This window comes from Embiotoca jacksoni, unplaced genomic scaffold, assembly GCF_022577435.1.
Source record: "Embiotoca jacksoni isolate LCO1_2020_lvr unplaced genomic scaffold, fEmbJac1.0.p SCAF_33, whole genome shotgun sequence".
Classification (NCBI taxonomy): Eukaryota; Metazoa; Chordata; class Actinopteri; family Embiotocidae; genus Embiotoca; species Embiotoca jacksoni.
The window spans coordinates 198,308-218,234 of NW_027185385.1; the positions used below are offsets into that span (position 1 = coordinate 198,308).

Below are 19,927 nucleotides of genomic sequence, written 5' to 3' on the forward strand. Positions count from 1 at the left end.
ACGCAAGCTAGTGTTTTTTTTAAAAGCCTTTAACCGCAAAGAGGATGAAGACGCTCCTGAAATATCGTCTACGTGTCTCCGTGGTGCAGAAACTCCAATGGTTCTCAGATGTTTGTCCTGGTATGTGTGTTTTGTCTAAAAGCCTCCACCGTCTGCAGCTGATAAAACCATCGCAGGTTGTTTCAGTGGAGCCGACAATCTCTTCTAGTTCAGTGGAACAAATGTCGTCAGGGAACTGCTTATTGTCACACTGTCCTGCCATGCTGAGGAGGTCTGATATCAAACCAGTATTATCAGAGAAGAGCAGTCAGAATGGTTCTTTCTTTTTGGGCCCGAAGATCACCACCATCCAATATTGGTTTCCAGCCTTGTCCCTTGTGTTCAGAGATTTCTCCAGATTCTCTGAATCTTTTAATGATATTATGAACCGTAGACGATGAAATCCACTAATTCTTTGTAGTTTTACGTTGAGGAACATTATTCTTAGATTGTTGAATTATTTTCCAACACAGTCTTTCACAGAGTGGTGAACCTCTCTGAAATTTGATTTGTTGATTTTAGTCTATTTACCATTAAAATCATCACATTCTGTTTTTATTTACATTTTACACAGCGTCTCAACTTTTTCGGAAACGTTGTTGCAAACGACAGAGGGATGGAGAATGAATACAGCCAGCCGCTCCGTGTGCACCTCCATTCAACACTTTATTTTTTAAAAAAGAAGAAAATTAAAAAGAACACAGGTTCTGTACAAATATACATGTTCACACAGGCAGAAGGATATATTTATATATATGCATATGTGGAGCCCACATCAGTAAACAGTCTGACACCATGAGAAACATGAGAAGGAGAAAACAGGAAGTTAGTCCGTGGTGTTGCTGCATCGTAAGCTCCTGCAGAGGGACGTTCAGATAAAAACCCACTTTGTGTTGAATTAATACATTAAAGTAAATTAAAATATAGAGTATTCGTTTGGTTTATATGATTGATATATTTACAGGAGTATCATTTCCATATTATAGAAGTTTGAGGCTAAAAAGAATAAAAATCTTCCTATTGTTGACTATCTGTAACATGCATATAACCATCATTCATCAGCATTAATTAAAGCATTCTGCCTCCAGGTATCTTTAACTTCTTGAACAGGAAGTCAGGAGGCCGTTACATCCCGTAGATACGACCCGTTACATCCCGTAGATAACGGCCCGTTACATCCCGTAGATAAATGCCCGTTACATCCCGTAGATACGACCGGTTACATCCTGTCGATAAATGCCGGTTAAATCCCGTAGATAAATGCCCGTTACATCCCGTAGATACGACCGGTTACATCCTGTCGATAAATGCCGGTTAAATCCCGTAGATAAATGCTCGTTACATCCCGTAGATAATGGCCCGTTACATACTGTAGATAATGGCCCGTTACATACTGTAGATAATGACCCGTTACATCCCGTAGATAAATAAATACCTGTTACATCCCGTATATAAATGCCTGTTACATCCCGTAGATAACGGTGTGTATTCCAGTGGGAGTGGACGTTAATGTCAGCATCACTGGAGGAGGGACACATATCAGATTTATAATCTGACATCAGTCAACAAGTCTGGCTAGTTCACACAGAAATGAATCAATCATCCTCCCAACGACCGTCAGCTGGATTCACCTGTAATCATCCACCTGACCTCTGAAGGCTGTTTAGGAGCATCATGGGAGATTCAGGCTGTTTTGAACTTCTTTCATCTATAACAGAGTGATGAGCTGAAGTTTGTTTGTTGTGATGATGCAGATCTTTCTGGGTTTGATCCAGTTTATCTTTATCTCTCTGGGGGGTGATGGAGATGTTCTCGATGTGAACCTTAGTAATCTTAAGGGACGTGTCCTAGCTGGGTCCATTGTTTGGAGATGTGTTGTGAGACAGAAGTGAAACAGTTGTATTGTCTGGATGTGCTCTAAGGATGATGACACCTCGTCTGCTGCTGACCTGTGTCTCTTCATTCTTCACGCTGTGGAGGAGCTCCAACACTTTACTGAGACAAAGCTGCATGTGTTGGTGAATATTGATGTCACAGGTCACATGGAGCGGGAACAGAGAGGATAAACCTCAGTAGATGTTGGTGACAAACTACTGAAATAAAGAAGATAAAGAGTGAGACATCTCTAAAAGGAGAAAATCTGTGTTCTGGTCTGATGAGTTAAATCAGGAGACAAGAAAAAGAAATCAGAGGAAGATTATGTACTGAAGGAGGAATGTGACTGAAGGACGGGGGATGGAGAAGGACGGGGGATGGAGACGGATCAGGAGATGGAGACAGATCAGGTCTGTCCTCTCAATGAGAGATGAAGATGAAGTCTTTCTGCTGGTCCTCAGTCAGTCAGATATAAACGATTTCTCCTCTTTAACTCTGATTAGTGTCCCGTTCCTCCTCCAACATAACTCTGTGTTGTGAGGACAGTTGGACTGAATGTCTGATTATTATAATGTAGATAACACTCTTTAAAGATGCTTCTGTATCTGAGGTGTTTTCAGAACGTGATTCTCTCCAAATCTCAATAATTCAAATGAGACATTTTAAAGTCAGAACAAACATCTGAGTTAGAAAACAAAAAATAGGAATATAACACGTATTTATTGTTTTTAGTATTTAATTCTTGGATTAAAATAATATAACGATTCATAACCACAACCATCGTAACATCAGCCTGTCAATCAAACCTCTCAACCAATCACTGCTCTGTCTGATAAACCCGTGATGTGTCAGGATGAATATGGAGAGTGGATCCACATGGAACACGTGTGTGAAGCACTGACGAGGGGTCAGAGAGTGAGACGGATACCGGTCAGAGAGTGAGACGGATACCGGTCAGAGAGTGAGATGGGTACCGGTCAGAGAGTGAGATGGGTACCGATCAGAGAGTGAGAGACTTGTACCGGTCAGAGAGTGAGACGGATACCGGTCAGAGAGTGAGACGGATACCGGTCAGAGAGTGAGATGGGTACCGATCAGAGAGTGAGAGACTTGTACCGGTCAGAGAGTGAGACGGATACCGGTTGGCGAGTGAGATACGTATACCATTCAGAGAGTGAAAGAGACAGGTACCGGTCAGAGAGTGAGATGGATACCGGTCAGAGAGTGAGATGGATACCGGTCAGAGAGTGAGATGGATACCGGTCAGAGAGTGAGACAGGTACCGGTCAGAGAGTGAGATGGATACCGGTCAGAGAGTGAGACGGGTACCGATCAGAGAGTGAGTGACTTGTACCGGTCAGAGAGTGAAAGAGACAGGTACTGGTCAGAGAGTGAGACGGGTACTGATCAGAGAGAGACGGATACCGGTCAGAGAGTGAGACAGGTACCGGTCAGAAAGTGAGACGGGTACCAATCCGAGAGTGAGAGACATGTACCGGTCAGAGAGTGAGACGGATACTGATCAGAGAGCGAGACGGATGTTCTGTCAGCAGTCTGTTGTTTCCGTGGAGACAGATGTCCTCATGCTTTAGTCTGTATCTAATTTCATTCTCTCTGATTCATGCAATCAAACAAGCGGCTGCTGCAGCTTCACCTCGTCTCTTAACATCACACTCCAGAACACCAGCTTCAGGAGCAGACGTTTCTATAAACACCATCAGGTGTAGATAAGAGATCCTGTGATTGCTGAGTGTCCATCAGGTGTGAGAGGTGAATTAAATGTAGATTATACAGAATAACTGGATGTGTCATGTGACCTCCAGCTGCTCCTCAGGCTGCCTCTCTCCTGTCCTCCGTTTGGACACAGTTTTATGTCCATCTCCTCTACACAGTCTGGAAGGCCTTGCTTTGGGCTGGGATCATGACAGGCGTGGCCCCCATGCGGGTCAGGTTCCCGGGGCTCAGCTTCGGGGGGGGGCTGGGCTTGGAGATGGAGGTGGAGGAGGATGTGGGTGTGGAGCGGGGCTCTGGAGTCTTAGGGACCGTCTGACTGTAGTCGGGTGGAGCCTGAGGGAAGGTGGAGGCCTGGCAGTTCTCCTTGAGGGCTGCCGCCACAGGGACGCAGGCCCGCGGGCCCCGGAGCCCCAGGTTGTGTACCATGGACTGGGTGGAGGAGGTGCCAGAGCGTGAGCTGCCGGACCTCGACGAGGACAGTGAGTTTGGCTTCACCAGTTTGGCTTTGGGAGCTTCAGCGTCCTCCCTGGGAGGAACACATTGTTATAAAGCGCCTCAGATCACATGAACAACAGCAACAGAGTACAAAAACATCCGGCAGCTGAAACAAACATCCTGTAGCTAAATCAAAAATCCTGCAGCTGAAACAAACATCATACAGTTGAAACAAACATCCTGTAGTTAAATCAAAAATCCTGCAGCTGAAACAAACATCATGGAGCTGAAACAAGAAGCATGCAGTTAAAACAAACATCATGGAGTTGAAACAAACAACCTCCAGCTGAAACAAACATCCTACAGTTAGAACAAACATCCTGCAGCTGAAACAAACATCCTACAGTTAGAACAAACATCCTGCAGCTGAAACAAACATCCTGTAGGTGAAACAAACATCCTACAGTTAGAACAAACATCCTGCAGCTGAAACAAACATCCTGCAGCTGAAACAAACATCCTACAGTTAGAACAAACATCCTGCAGCTGAAACAAACATCCTGTAGGTGAAACAAAAACCCTGCGGCTGAAACAAACATCCTGCAGGTGAAACAAACATCATGGAGCTAAAAAAAAAAAAACCTGCAGCTGAAACAAACATCATGGAGCTGAAACAAACATCCTGCAGCTGAAACAAACACCCTGCAGTTGAAACAAACATCCTGTAGCGAAATCAAAATTCCTGCAGCTCAAACAAAAACCTTGCAGCTAAAACAAACATCATGGAGCTGAAACAAAAATCATGGAGCTGAAAAAAACAACCTGCAGCTGAAACAAACAACCTGCAGCGGAAACAAACATCCTGCAGCTGAAACAAACATCATGCAGCTGAAACAAACATCCTGCGTCTGAAACAAACATCCTGCAGCTAAATCAAAAATCCTGCTGCTGAAACAAACATCCTGTAGCTAAAACAAACATCCTGCAGGTAAAACAAACATCATGCTGCTAAAACAAACATCCTGCAGCTGAAACAAACATCATGGAGCTGAAAAAAACAACCTGCAGCGGAAACAAACATCATGGAGGTGAAAAAAACAACCTGCAGCTAAAACAAACATCCTGCAGCTGAAACAAACATCCTGCAGCTGAAACAAACATCATGGAGCTGAAACAAACATCCTACAGTTAGAACAAACATCCTGCAGCTGAAACAAACATCCTGTAGCTAAATCAAAAATCCTGCTGCTGAAACAAACATCCTGTAGCTAAAACAAACATCCTGCAGCTGAAACAAACATCATGGAGCTGAAAAAAACAACCTGCAGCGGAAACAAACATCCTGCAGCTGAAAAAAACATCATGGAGGTGAAACAAACAACCTGCAGCTAAAACAAACATCCTGCAGCTGAAACAAACATCCTGCAGCTGAAACAAACATCATGGAGCTGAAACAAACATCATGGAGCTGAAACAAACAACATGCAGCTAAATCAAACATCCTGCAGCTGAAACAAACATCCTTTAGCTAAAACAAACATCATGGAGCTGAAACAAACATCATGGAGCTGAAACAAACATCCTGCAGCTAAAACAAACATCATGGAGCTGAAACAAACATCATGGAGCTGAAACAAACAACATGCAGCTAAATCAAACATCCTGCAGCTGAAACAAACATCCTTTAGCTGAAACAAACATCCTGCAGCTGAAACAAACATCCTGCAGCTGAAACAAACATCAAGGAGCTGAAAAAAACAACCTGCAGCTAAATCAAAAATCCTGCTGCTGAACCAAACATCCTTTAGCTAAAAAAAACATCCTGTAGCGAAATCTAAATTCCTTCAGCTCAAACAGAAACCCTGCAGCTAAAACAAACACCATGGAGCTGAAACAAACATCCTGCAGCTGAAACAAACATCATGGAGCTGAAACAAGCATCCTGCAGTTAAAACAAACATCCTGCAGCTGAAACAAACATCCTGCAGTTGAAACAAACATCCTATAGCGAAATCAAAATTCCTGCAGCTCAAACAGAAACCCTGCAGCTAAAACAAACACCATGGAGCTGAAACAAACATCCTGCAGCTGAAACAAACATCATGGAGCTGAAACAAGCATCCTGCAGTTAAAACAAACATCATGCAGCTGAAACAAACATCCTGCATCTGAAACAAACATCCTGCAGCTAAATCAAAAATCCTGCTGCTGAAACAAACATCCTGTAGCTAAAACAAACATCCTGCAGGTAAAACAAACATCATGCTGCTAAAACAAACATCCTGCAGCTGAAACAAACATCATGGAGCTGAAAAAAACAACCTGCAGCGGAAACAAACATCCTGCAGCTGAAAAAAACATCCTGCAGCTAAAACAAACATCCTGCAGCTGAAACAAACATCATGGAGCTGAAAAAAACATCCTTCAGCTGAAACAAACATCATGTAGCTGAAACAAACAACCTGCAGCTAAAACAAACATCCTGGAGTTGAAACAAACATCCTGAAGCTGAAACAAACATCCTGCAGCTGAAAAAAACATCCTGTAGCTAAATCAAAAATCCTGCAGCTGGAACAAACATCCTGCAGCTGAAACAAACATCCTGCAGCTAAAACAAACATCCTGCAGCTGAAACAAAAATCCTGCAGCTGACACAAACATCATGCAGCTGAAACAAACATAATGGAGCTGAAAAATACAAGCTGCAGCTAAAACAAACATGCTGCAGCTGAAACAAACATCATGGAGCTGAAAAAAACAACCTACAGCTGAAACAAACATCCTGCAGCTGAAAAAAATATCCTGCAGCTGAAACAAACATCACGGAGCTGAAACAAACATCCTGCAGCTGAAACAAACATTCTGCAGCTGAAACAAATATCATGCAGCTGAAACAAACAACCTGAAGCTAAAACAAACATCCTGCAGCTGAAACAAACATCAAGCAGCTGAAACAAACATCCTGTAGCTAAATCAAACATCCTGCAGCTGAAACAAACATTCTGCAGCTGAAACAAACATCCTGCAGATGAAACAAACATCATGGAGCTGAAAAAAACATCCTTCAGCTGAAAAAAACATCATGTAGCTGAAACAAACATCATGTAGCTGAAACAAACAACCTGCAGCTAAAACAAACATCCTGCAGCTGAAAAAAACATCCTGCAGCTGAAACAAACATCAAGGAGCTGAAAAAAACAACCTGCAGCTAAAACAAACATCCTGCAGATGAAACAAACATCATGGAGCTGAAAAAAACATCCTTCAGCTGAAACAAACATCATGTAGCTGAAACAAACAACCTGCAGCTAAAACAAACATCCTGGAGCTGAAACAAACATCCTGCAGCTGAAAAAAACAACCTGTAGCTAAAACAAACATCCTGCAGCTAAAACAAACATCCTGCAGTTAAAACAAACATCATGGAGCTGAAAAAAACAAACTGCAGCTAAAACAAACATCCTGCAGCTAAAACAACCATAATGGAGCTGAAAAAAACATCCTGTAGCTAAATCAAAAATTCTGCAGCTGAAACAAACATCATGGAGCTTAAAAAAATATCCTGCAGCTGAAACAAACATCCTGTAGCTAAATCAAAAATCCTGCAGCTGAAACAAACATCCTGCAGCTAAAACAAACATCCTGCAGCTGAAACAAACATCATGGAGCTGAAAAAAACAACCTGTAGCTAAATCAAAAATCCAGCAGCTGAAACAAACATCCTGTAGCTAAATCAAAAATCCTGCAGCTGAAACAAACATCCAGCAGCTAAAACAAACATCCTGCAGCTGAAACAAACATCATGGAGCTGAAAAAAAACAACTTGCAGCTAAAACAAACATACTGCAGCTGAAACAAACATTATGGAGCTGAAAAAAAAACAACTTACAGCTAAAACAAACATCCTGTAGCTGAAACAAACATCCTGCAGCTGAAACAAACATAATGGAGCTGAAAAATACAAGCTGCAGCTAAAACAAACATGCTGCAGCTGAAACAAACATCATGGAGCTGAAAAAAACAACCTACAGCTAAAACAAACATGCTGCAGCTGAAACAAACATCATGGAGCTGAAAAAAAACAACCTACAGCTAAAACAAACATCCTGCAGCTGAAACAAACATAATGGAGGTGAAAAAAACATCCTGCAGCTAAAACAAACATCCTGCAGCTGAAACAAACATCATGGAGCTTAAAAAAAACAACCTGCAGCTAAAACAAACATCCTGCATCTGAAACAAACATCCTGCAGCTGAAACAAACATCCTGCAGCTGAAAAAAACAACCTGTAGCTAAATCAAAAATCCAGCAGCTGAAACAAACATCCAGCAGCTGAAACAAACATCATGGAGCTGAAAAAAACAACCTGTAGCTGAAACAAACATCCTGCATCTGAAACAAACATCCTGCAGCTGAAACAAACATCATGGAGCTGAAAAAAACAACCTGTAGCTGAAACAAACATCCTGCATCTGAAACAAACATCCTGCAGCTGAAACAAACATCCTGCGTCTGAAACAAACATCCTGCAGCTAAATCAAAAATCCTGCAGCTGAAACAAACATCATGGAGCTGAAACAAACATCCTGCAGCTGAAACAAACATCCTGCAGCTGAAATAAACATCCTGTAGCTGAAACAAACATGCTGCAGCTGAAATGAACATCCTGCAGCTGAAGCAAACATCCTGTACCTAAATCAAAAATCCTGCAGCTGAAACAAACATCCTGCAGCTGAAACAAACATCCTGCAGTTGAAATAAACATCCTGCAGCTGAAACGAACATCCTGCAGCTGAAATGAACATCCTGCAGCTGAAGCAAACATCCTGTACCTAAATCAAAAATCCTGCAGCTGAAACAAACATCCTGCAGCTAAAACAAACATCCTGCAGCTGAAACAAACATCATGGAGCTGAAAAAAACATCCTGTAGCTAAATCAAAAATCCTGCTGCTGAAACAAACAACCTGTAGCTAAATCAAAAATTCTGCAGCTGAAACAAACATCATGGAGCTGAAAAAAATATCCTGCAGCTGAAACAAACATCCTGTAGCTAAATCAAAAATCCTGCAGCTGAAACAAACATCCTGTAGCTAAATCAAAAATCCTGCAGCTGAAACAAACATCCTGCAGCTGAAACAAACATCCTGCAGCTGAAAAAAACAACCTGTAGCTAAATCAAAAATCCAGCAGCTGAAACAAACATCCAGCAGCTGAAACAAACATCCTGCAGCTGAAACAAACATCATGGAGCTGAAAAAAACAACCTGTAGCTGAAACAAACATCCTGCATCTGAAACAAACATCCTGTAGCTGAAACAAACATCCTGCGTCTGAAACAAACATCCTGCAGCTAAATCAAAAATCCTGCAGCTGAAACAAACATCCTGCAGCTGAAAAAAACAACCTGTAGCTGAAACAAACATCCTGCATCTGAAACAAACATCCTGTAGCTGAAACAAACATCCTGCGTCTGAAACAAACATCCTGCAGCTAAATCAAAAATCCTGCAGCTGAAACAAACATCCTGCAGCTGAAAAAAACAACCTGTAGCTGAAACAAACATCCTGCATCTGAAACAAACATCCTGTAGCTGAAACAAACATCCTGCGTCTGAAACAAACATCCTGCAGCTAAATCAAAAATCCTGCAGCTGAAACAAACATCCTGCGTCTGAAACAAACATCCTGCAGCTGAAACAAACATCCTGCGTCTGAAACAAACATCCTGCAGCTAAATCAAAAATCCTGCAGCTGAAACAAACACCCTGCAGCTGAAACAAACATCATGCAGCTGAAATAAACATCCTGTACCTAAATCAAAAATCCTGCAGCTGAAACAAACATCCTGCAGCTGAAACAGTCATCATTATTCAAGAGGACGGCTTTGTTTTGTGTTTGAAGTCGTCGTCTTCGTTGAGGTGAGGTCAAGACTGCAGGAAGACGAAGAAGAAGTCATCCTCTACCTGATTTCATTCGGAGCCTCCTCTTCTTCATACTTCTTCATCTCCTTTTTGCGGAACACTAACCAGATGATGAGGATGAGGAGGAGGACGCCGAAGGATACACCAACCACTGCACCTGCTACCACACCCATCCCCCTAACATCTACACACACACACACACACACACACACACACAATAGGCATGACATAACAATACTGTGTAAGATCATGTTATTTAAAACAAATGTTGATGGACATTTTTTGTTATTGTTTTTTTCTACTATGACTCTGTCTCTCTGTGTGTGTGTGTGTGTGTGAGTGTGTGTGTGTGTGTGTGTGTGTGTGTGTGTGTGTGTGTGTGTGTGTGTGTGTGAGAGAGGTTTATGATGTCAGAGGGCAGCCTCGTCCTCCCAGATGAAAGGTTCCACTCACAGTGCATCTTCACCTCCACCGTGCAGCTCTCCTCTCCCACATCGTTGCTGGATGTACACTTGTACACTCCCGTGTTGTCCTTTGTTAGATTCCTCAGAGTCATGATCTCTGGGTTCTTCAGGTCTAAAGTAAGAACCACAAAACAGAACATAATAAAAACAGAACATTAGAGGAGGTTGTTTTTTTATAGAATTAGAACTGATTAAATGTTTGTACGGTTGATTCAAAAGAAATGTAAAGGTATTGTAGAAGAGTGTTTTTGGTCCAATCCAGGACGGTTCTGTGTTCAGGATGAAACTGAGTTTATGCGTCTGAGAGAAGAAGAGAGACAAAGCTGAGAAAGCAGCTGACTTCCACCTGAACAGGTAAAGCTCAGCATCACTTCTACAGACAGTGAGTCACAGTGATCAATGTTCATCCTCGTTCATCCTGCTGCATCCTGTTTGTACTGATTTGAAATAAAAAGATGCTGTTGGACGTGTCCGAGCAGCCGCTGACAGACACCACACTCACCAATGAGAGCCAGAGGAGGCAGCTTGCCGATGTACTTGCCCTTGTCCAGGACTCTCTCCCATTTGTAGCGGATGGGATCCGAACCGTCAGCTGACTTGCAGCTAATCTTCACATCGCCCCCCTCCAGCAGTTTACCCTCCATCCAGCAGCGAGGCTTGGACGGCTTCACTGAGGAAACACAATCAAACACAAACACACACTTGACTGAACACTGATGCTGCACACAGGAGGGCGTTGTCAGGATGATGTCAGGAGTGACATCATCCATGCTTAACACGTGACCTCGTACACACACAAAGTGTCATAGAGATGACATGAGAACGTCTCTGCTCAACTCCCAGCAGGGTGCCATGTCCAGTCTGCTCCAAACAGATTCCTTCTCCTAAACAGGTTTATCTGGACGATCGAACAACGCCTGACGCTCGCTGACGTTTCAACACGGACCACATCACAGCGGGTGATGGGAGGGCCGGTTCACACAAGTAACCATGGTTACTGTTAGATAAATGATGGCATGTGGATAGAGAGTTTTCAGTAGATGAAGAGGTTTCAGTAGATGGAGAGGTTTCAGTAGATGGAAAGGTTTCAGTAGATGAAGAGGTTTCAGTAGATGAAGAGGTTTCAGTAGGTGGAGAGGTTTCAGTAGATGGAAAGGTTTCAGTAGATGGAAAGGTGTCAGTAGATGGAGAGGTTTCAGTAGATGGAAAGGTTTCAGTAAATGGAGAGGTTTCAGCAGATGGAGAGGTTTCAGTAGATGGAGAGGTTTCAGTAGATGGAAAGGTTTCAGTAGATGGAAAGGTTTCAGTAGATGAAGAGGTTTCAGTAGATGGAAAGGTTTCAGTAAATGGAAAGGTTTCAGTAGATGAAGAGGTTTCAGTAGATGGAAAGGTTTCAATAGAGAGGTTTCAGTAGATGGAGAGGTTTCAGTAGATGGAAAGGTTTCAGTGGAGAGGTTTCAGTAGATGAAGAGGTTTCAGTAGGTGGAAAGGTTTCAGTGGAGAGGTTTCAGTAGATGGAGAGGTTTCAGTAGATGAAGAGGTTTCAGTAGGTGGAGAGGTTTCAGTAGATGAAGAGGTTTCAGTAGATGGAGAGGTTTCAGTAGATGGAGAGGTTTCAGTAGATGAAGAGGTTTCAGTAGATGGAGAGGTTTCAGTAGATGGAAAGGTTTCAGTAGATGGAGAGGTTTCAGTAGATGAAGAGGTTTCAGTAGATGGAGAGGTTTCAGTAGATGGAAAGGTTTCAGTAGGTGGAAAGGTTTCAGTAGATGAAGAGGTTTCAGTAGATGGAGAGGTTTCAGTAGATGGAAAGGTTTCAGTAGATGGAGAGGTTTCAGTAGATGGAGAGGTTTCAGTAGATGGAAAGGTTTCAGTAGATGGAGAGGTTTCAGTAGATGGAGAGGTTTCAGTAGATGGAAAGGTTTCAGTAAATGGAAAGGTTTCAGTAGATGGAAAGGTTTCAGTAGATGGAAAGGTTTCAGTAAATGGAAAGGTTTCAGTAGATGAAGAGGTTTCAGCAGATGGAGAGGTTTCAGTAGATGGAGAGGTTTCAGTAGATGGAAAGGTTTCAGTAGATGGAGAGGTTTCAGTAGATGGAGAGGTTTCAGTAGATGGAGAGGTTTCAGTAGATGGAGAGGTTTCAGTAGATGGAAAGGTTTCAGTAAATGGAAAGGTTTCAGTAGATGGAAAGGTTTCAGTAAATGGAGAGGTTTCAGCAGATGGAGAGGTTTCAGTAGATGGAGAGGTTTCAGTAGATGGAAAGGTTTCAGTCGATGGAAAGGTTTCAGTAGAGAGGTTTCAGTAGATGGAGAGGTTTCAGTAGATGAAGAGGTTTCAGTAGATGAAGAGGTTTCAGTTGATGAAGAGGTTTCAGTAGATGGAGAGGTTTCAGTAGATGGAAAGGTTTCAGTAGATGAAGAGGTTTCAGTAGATGAAGAGGTTTCAGTAGGTGGAGAGGTTTCAGTAGATGGAAAGGTTTCAGTAGATGGAAAGGTGTCAGTAGATGGAGAGGTTTCAGTAGATGGAGAGGTTTCAGTAGATGGAAAGGTTTCAGTAAATGGAAAGGTTTCAGTAGATGAAGAGGTTTCAGTAGATGGAAAGGTTTCAGTAAATGGAGAGGTTTCAGCAGATGGAGAGGTTTCAGTAGATGGAGAGGTTTCAGTAGATGGAAAGGTTTCAGTAGATGGAAAGGTTTCAGTAGATGAAGAGGTTTCAGTAGATGGAAAGGTTTCAGTAAATGGAAAGGTTTCAGTAGATGAAGAGGTTTCAGTAGATGGAAAGGTTTCAATAGAGAGGTTTCAGTAGATGGAGAGGTTTCAGTAGATGGAAAGGTTTCAGTGGAGAGGTTTCAGTAGATGAAGAGGTTTCAGTAGGTGGAAAGGTTTCAGTGGAGAGGTTTCAGTAGATGGAGAGGTTTCAGTAGATGAAGAGGTTTCAGTAGGTGGAGAGGTTTCAGTAGATGGAGAGGTTTAAGTAGATGTAGAGGTTTCAGTAGATGAAGAGGTTTCAGTAGATGGAGAGGTTTCAGTAGATGGAGAGGTTTCAGTAGATGGAAAGGTTTCAGTAGATGGAGAGGTTTCAGTAGATGAAGAGGTTTCAGTAGATGGAGAGGTTTCAGTAGATGGAAAGGTTTCAGTAGGTGGAAAGGTTTCAGTAGATGGAGAGGTTTCAGTAGATGGAAAGGTTTCAGTAGATGGAAAGGTTTCAGTAGATGGAGAGGTTTCAGTAGATGGAGAGGTTTCAGTAGATGGAAAGGTTTCAGTAGATGGAAAGGTTTCAGTAGAGAGGTTTCAGTAGATGGAGAGGTTTCAGTAGATGAAGAGGTTTCAGTAGATGGAAAGGTTTCAGTAGATGAAGAGGTTTCAGTAGATGGAGAGGTTTCAGTAGATGGAAAGGTTTCAGTAGATGGAAAGGTTTCAGTAGAGAGGTTTCAGTAGATGGAGAGGTTTCAGTAGATGAAGAGGTTTCAGTAGATGGAGAGGTTTCAGTAGATGAAGAGGTTTCAGTAGATGGAAAGGTTTCAGTAGAGAGGTTTCAGTAGATGAAGAGGTTTCAGTAGATGAAGAGGTTTCAGTAGGTGGAGAGGTTTCAGTAGATGGAAAGGTTTCAGTAGATGAAGAGGTTTCAGTAGATGGAGAGGTTTCAGTAGATGGAAAGGTTTCAGTAGATGGAAAGGTTTCAGTAGAGAGGTTTCAGTAGATGGAGAGGTTTCAGTAGATGAAGAGGTTTCAGTAGATGAAGAGGTTTCAGTTGATGGAGAGGTTTCAGTAGATGGAAAGGTTTCAGTAGATGGAAAGGTTTCAGCAGATGGAGAGGTTTCAGTAGATGGAAAGGTTTCAGTGGAGAGGTTTCAGTAGATGGAGAGGTTTCAGTAGATGGAAAGGTTTCAGTAGATGAAGAGGTTTCAGTAGGTGGAGAGGTTTCAGTAGATGGAAAGGTTTCAGTAGATGGAGAGGTTTCAGTAGATGAAGAGGTTTCAGTAGATGGAGAGGTTTCAGTAGATGGAAAGGTTTCAGTAGATGGAGAGGTTTCAGTAGATGGAAAGGTTTCAGTAGATGGAGAGGTTTCAGTAGATGAAGAGGTTTCAGTAGAGAGGTTTCAGTAGATGGAGAGGTTTCAGTAGATGAAGAGGTTTCAGTAGATGGAGAGGTTTCAGTAGATGGAAAGGTTTCAGTAGAGAGGTTTCAGTAGATGGAGAGGTTTCAGTAGATGAAGAGGTTTCAGTAGATGAAGAGGTTTCAGTAGATGGAAAGGTTTCAGTAGATGGAAAGGTTTCAGCAGATGGAGAGGTTTCAGTAGATGGAAAGGTTTCAGTGGAGAGGTTTCAGTAGATGGAAAGGTTTCAGTGGAGAGGTTTCAGTAGATGAAGAGGTTTCAGTAGGTGGAGAGGTTTCAGTAGATGGAAAGGTTTCAGTAGATGGAGAGGTTTCAGTAGATGAAGAGGTTTCAGTAGATGAAGAGGTTTCAGTAGATGGAAAGGTTTCAGTAGGTGGAAAGGTTTCAGTAGATGAAGAGGTTTCAGTAGATGAAGAAGTTTCAGTAGATGGAGAGGTTTCAGGAGATGGAAAGGTTTCAGTAGAGAGGTTTCAGTAGATGGAGAGGTTTCAGTAGATGAAGAGGTTTCAGTAGATGGAGAGGTTTCAGTAGATGGAGAGGTTTCAGTAGAGGGAAAGGTTTCAGTAGATGAAGAGGTTTCAGTAGAGAGGTTTCAGTAGATGGAGAGGTTTCAGTAGATGAAGAGGTTTCAGTAGGTGGAGAGGTTTCAGTAGATGGAAAGGTTTCAGTAGAGAGGTTTCAGTAGATGGAGAGGTTTCAGTAGATGAAGAGGTTTCAGTAGATGGAGAGGTTTCAGTAGATGAAGAGGTTTCAGTAGAGAGGTTTAAGTAGATGGAGAGGTTTCAGTAGGTGGAGAGCTTTCAGTAGGTGGAGAGCTTTCAGTAGATGGAAAGGTTTCAGTAGAGAGGTTTCAGAAGATGGAGAGGTTTCAGTAGATGAAGAGGTTTCAGTAGATGGAGAGGTTTCAGTAGATGGAAAGGTTTCAGTAGAGAGGTTTCAGTAGATGGAGAGGTTTCAGTAGATGAAGAGGTTTCAGTAGATGAAGAGGTTTCAGTTGATGAAGAGGTTTCAGTAGATGGAGAGGTTTCAGCAGGTGGAGAGGTTTCAGTAGATGGAAAGGTTTCAGTAGAGAGGTTTCAGTAGATGGAGAGGTTTCAGTAGATGAAGAGGTTTCAGTAGATGAAGAGGTTTCAGTTGATGAAGAGGTTTCAGTAGATGGAGAGGTTTCAGTAGATGAAGAGGTTTCAGTAGATGGAGAGGTTTCAGTAGATGGAGAGGTTTCAGTAGATGGAAAGGTTTCAGTAGATGAAGAGGTTTCAGTAGATGAAGAGGTTTCAGTAGGTGGAGAGGTTTCAGTAGGTGGAGAGGTTTCAGTAGATGGAAAGGTTTCAGTAGAGAGGTTTCAGTAGATGGAGAGGTTTCAGTAGATGAAGAGGTTTCAGTAGATGGAGAGGTTTCAGTAGATGGAAAGGTTTCAGTAGATGGAAAGGTTTCAGTAGAGAGGTTTCAGTAGATGGAGAGGTTTCAGTAGATGGAGAGGTTTCAGTAGATGAAGAGGTTTCAGTTGATGAAGAGGTTTCAGTAGATGAAGAGGTTTCAGTAGATGAAGAGGTTTCAGTAGATGGAAAGGTTTCAGTAGATGGAAAGGTTTCAGTAGAGAGGTTTCAGTAGATGGAGAGGTTTCAGTAGATGAAGAGGTTTCAGTAGATGGAGAGGTTTCAGTAGATGAAGAGGTTTCAGTAGATGGAGAGGTTTCAGTATATGGAGAGGTTTCAGTAGATGAAGAAGTTTCAGTAGATGGAGAGGTTTCAGTAGATGGAGAGGTTTCAGTAGATGAAGAGGTTTCAGTTGATGGAGAGGTTTCAGCAGATGGAGAGGTTTCAGTAGATGGAGAGGTTTCAGTAGAGAGGTTTCAGCAGATGGAGAGGTTTCAGTAGATGGAGAGGTTTCAGTAGATGGAGAGGTTTCAGTAGATGGAGAGGTTTCAGTAGATGGAAAGGTTTCAGTAGAGAGGTTTCAATAGATGGAGAGGTTTCAGTAGATGAAGAGGTTTCAGTAGATGAAGAGGTTTCAGTAGATGAAGAGGTTTCAGTAGATGGAGAGGTTTCAGTAGATGAGAGGTTTCAGTAGATGGAGAGGTTTCAGTAGATGGAGAGGTTTCAGTAGATGGAAAGGTTTCAGTAGAGAGGTTTCAGTAGATGGAGAGGTTTCAGTAGATGAAGAGGTTTCAGTAGATGAGAGGTTTCAGCAGATGGAGAGGTTTCAGCAGATGGAAAGGTTTCAGTAGATGGAGAGGTTTCAGTAGATGGAAAGGTTTCAGTAGATGGAGAGGTTTCAGTAGATGGAAAGGTTTCAGTAGATGAAGAGGTTTCAGTAGATGAAGAGGTTTCAGTAGGTGGAGAGGTTTCAGTAGATGGAAAGGTTTCAGTAGATGGAAAGGTTTCAGTAGATGGAGAGGTTTCAGTAGATGAAGAGGTTTCAGTAGGTGGAGAGGTTTCAGTAGATGGAAAGGTTTCAGTAGATGGAGAGGTTTCAGTAGATGGAGAGGTTTCAGTAGATGAAGAGGTTTCAGTAGATGGAGAGGTTTCAGTAGATGGAAAGGTTTCAGTAGAGAGGTTTCAGTAGATGAAGAGGTTTCAGTAGATGAGAGTTTCAGTAGATGGAGAGGTTTCAGTAGATGGAAAGGTTTCAGTAGATGAAGAGGTTTCAGTAGATGGAGAGGTTTCAGTAGATGGAAAGGTTTCAGTAGATGGAGAGGTTTCAGTAGATGGAAAGGTTTCAGTAGATGAAGAGGTTTCAGTAGGTGGAGAGGTTTCAGTAGATGGAAAGGTTTCAGTAGATGGAAAGGTTTCAGTAGAGAGGTTTCAGTAGATGGAGAGGTTTCAGTAGATGAAGAGGTTTCAGTAGATGGAGAGGTTTCAGTAGATGGAAAAGTTTCAGTAGATGGAAAGGTTTCAGTAGAGAGGTTTCAGTAGATGGAGAGGTTTCAGTTGATGAAGAGGTTTCAGTTGATGAAGAGGTTTCAGTAGATGGAGAGGTTTCAGTAGATGGAAAGGTTTCAGTAGATGGAAAGGTTTCAGCAGATGGAGAGGTTTCAGTAGATGGAAAGGTTTCAGTGGAGAGGTTTCAGTAGATGGAGAGGTTTCAGTAGATGGAAAGGTTTCAGTAGATGAAGAGGTTTCAGTAGGTGGAGAGGTTTCAGTAGATGGAAAGGTTTCAGTAGATGAGAGGTTTCAGTAGATGAAGAGGTTTCAGTAGATGAAGAGGTTTCAGTAGATGGAAAGGTTTCAGTAGGTGGAAAGGTTTCAGTAGATGAAGAGGTTTCAGTAGATGAAGAAGTTTCAGTAGATGGAGAGGTTTCAGTAGATGGAAAGGTTTCAGTAGAGAGGTTTCAGTAGATGGAGAGGTTTCAGTAGATGGAAAGGTTTCAGTGGAGAGGTTTCAGTAGATGGAGAGGTTTCAGTAGATGGAAAGGTTTCAGTAGATGAAGAGGTTTCAGTAGGTGGAGAGGTTTCAGTAGATGGAAAGGTTTCAGTAGATGAGAGGTTTCAGTAGATGAAGAGGTTTCAGTAGATGAAGAGGTTTCAGTAGATGGAAAGGTTTCAGTAGGTGGAAAGGTTTCAGTAGATGAAGAGGTTTCAGTAGATGAAGAAGTTTCAGTAGATGGAGAGGTTTCAGTAGATGGAAAGGTTTCAGTAGAGAGGTTTCAGTAGATGGAGAGGTTTCAGTAGATGAAGAGGTTTCAGTAGATGGAGAGGTTTCAGTAGATGGAAAGGTTTCAGTAGATGAAGAGGTTTCAGTAGATGAAGAGGTTTCAGTAGATGGAGAGGTTTCAGTAGATGAAGAGGTTTCAGTAGGTGGAGAGGTTTCAGTAGATGGAAAGGTTTCAGTAGAGAGGTTTCAGTAGATGGAGAGGTTTCAGTAGATGAAGAGGTTTCAGTAGATGGAGAGGTTTCAGTAGATGAAGAGGTTTCAGTAGATGAAGAGGTTTCAGTAGATGGAGAGGTTTCAGTAGGTGGAGAGCTTTCAGTAGGTGGAGAGCTTTCAGTAGATGGAAAGGTTTCAGTAGATGGAGAGGTTTCAGTAGATGGAGAGCTTTCAGTAGGTGGAGAGCTTTCAGTAGATGGAAAGGTTTCAGTAGATGAAGAGGTTTCAGTTGATGAAGAGGTTTCAGTAGATGGAGAGGTTTCAGTAGATGGAGAGGTTTCAGTAGATGGAAAGGTTTCAGTAGAGAGGTTTCAGTAGATGGAGAGGTTTCAGTAGATGAAGAGGTTTCAGTTGATGAAGAGGTTTCAGTAGATGGAGAGGTTTCTGTAGATGAAGAGGTTTCAGTAGATGGAGAGGTTTCAGTAGATGGAAAGGTTTCAGTAGATGAAGAGGTTTCAGTAGATGAAGAGGTTTCAGTAGGTGGAGAGGTTTCAGTAGGTGGAGAGGTTTCAGTAGATGGAAAGGTTTCAGTAGAGAGGTTTCAGTAGATGGAGAGGTTTCAGTAGATGAAGAGGTTTCAGTAGATGGAGAGGTTTCAGTAGATGGAAAGGTTTCAGTAGATGGAGAGGTTTCAGTAGATGGAGAGGTTTCAGTAGATGGAGAGGTTTCAGTAGATGGAGAGGTTTCAGTAGATGAAGAGGTTTCAGTTGATGAAGAGGTTTCAGTAGATGAAGAGGTTTCAGTAGATGAAGAGGTTTCAGTAGATGGAAAGGTTTCAGTAGATGGAAAGGTTTCAGTAGAGAGGTTTCAGTAGATGGAGAGGTTTCAGTAGATGAAGAGGTTTCAGTAGATGGAGAGGTTTCAGTAGATGAAGAGGTTTCAGTAGATGGAGAGGTTTCAGTATATGGAGAGGTTTCAGTAGATGAAGAAGTTTCAGTAGATGGAGAGGTTTCAGTAGATGGAGAGGTTTCAGTAGATGAAGAGGTTTCAGTTGATGGAGAGGTTTCAGCAGATGGAGAGGTTTCAGTAGATGGAGAGGTTTCAGTAGAGAGGTTTCAGCAGATGGAGAGGTTTCAGTAGATGGAGAGGTTTCAGTAGATGGAGAGGTTTCAGTAGATGGAAAGGTTTCAGTAGAGAGGTTTCAATAGATGGAGAGGTTTCAGTAGATGGAAAGGTTTCAGTAGATGAAGAGGTTTCAGTAGATGGAGAGGTTTCAGTAGATGGAAAGGTTTCAGTAGATGGAGAGGTTTCAGTAGATGGAAAGGTTTCAGTAGATGAAGAGGTTTCAGTAGATGAAAAGGTTTCAGTAGGTGGAGAGGTTTCAGTAGATGGAAAGGTTTCAGTAGATGGAAAGGTTTCAGTAGAGAGGTTTCAGTAGATGGAGAGGTTTCAGTAGATGAAGAGGTTTCAGTAGATGGAGAGGTTTCAGTAGATGGAAAGGTTTCAGTAGATGGAAAGGTTTCAGTAGAGAGGTTTC

General features: G+C 42.3%; 1 protein-coding gene across 2 annotated transcripts in view; it reads right to left on the reverse strand.

The window, feature by feature from the left end:
- Positions 1 to 686: 686 nt before the first annotated feature.
- Positions 687 to 19,927, reverse strand: part of LOC138207714 (CXADR-like membrane protein) — a 95,066-nt gene continuing 75,825 nt past the window's right edge. For both annotated transcript variants that reach the window (XM_069165179.1, XM_069165178.1), the window contains 4 exons: positions 10,973 to 11,140; positions 10,460 to 10,582; positions 10,049 to 10,190; positions 687 to 4,174 (listed from right to left, as the gene is read on the reverse strand). In XM_069165179.1, coding sequence (XP_069021280.1) covers positions 3,799 to 4,174; positions 10,049 to 10,190; positions 10,460 to 10,582; positions 10,973 to 11,140 — 809 coding nt within the window. In that variant the 3' untranslated portion in view covers positions 687 to 3,798. The remainder of the gene's footprint in view (positions 4,175 to 10,048; positions 10,191 to 10,459; positions 10,583 to 10,972; positions 11,141 to 19,927) is intronic.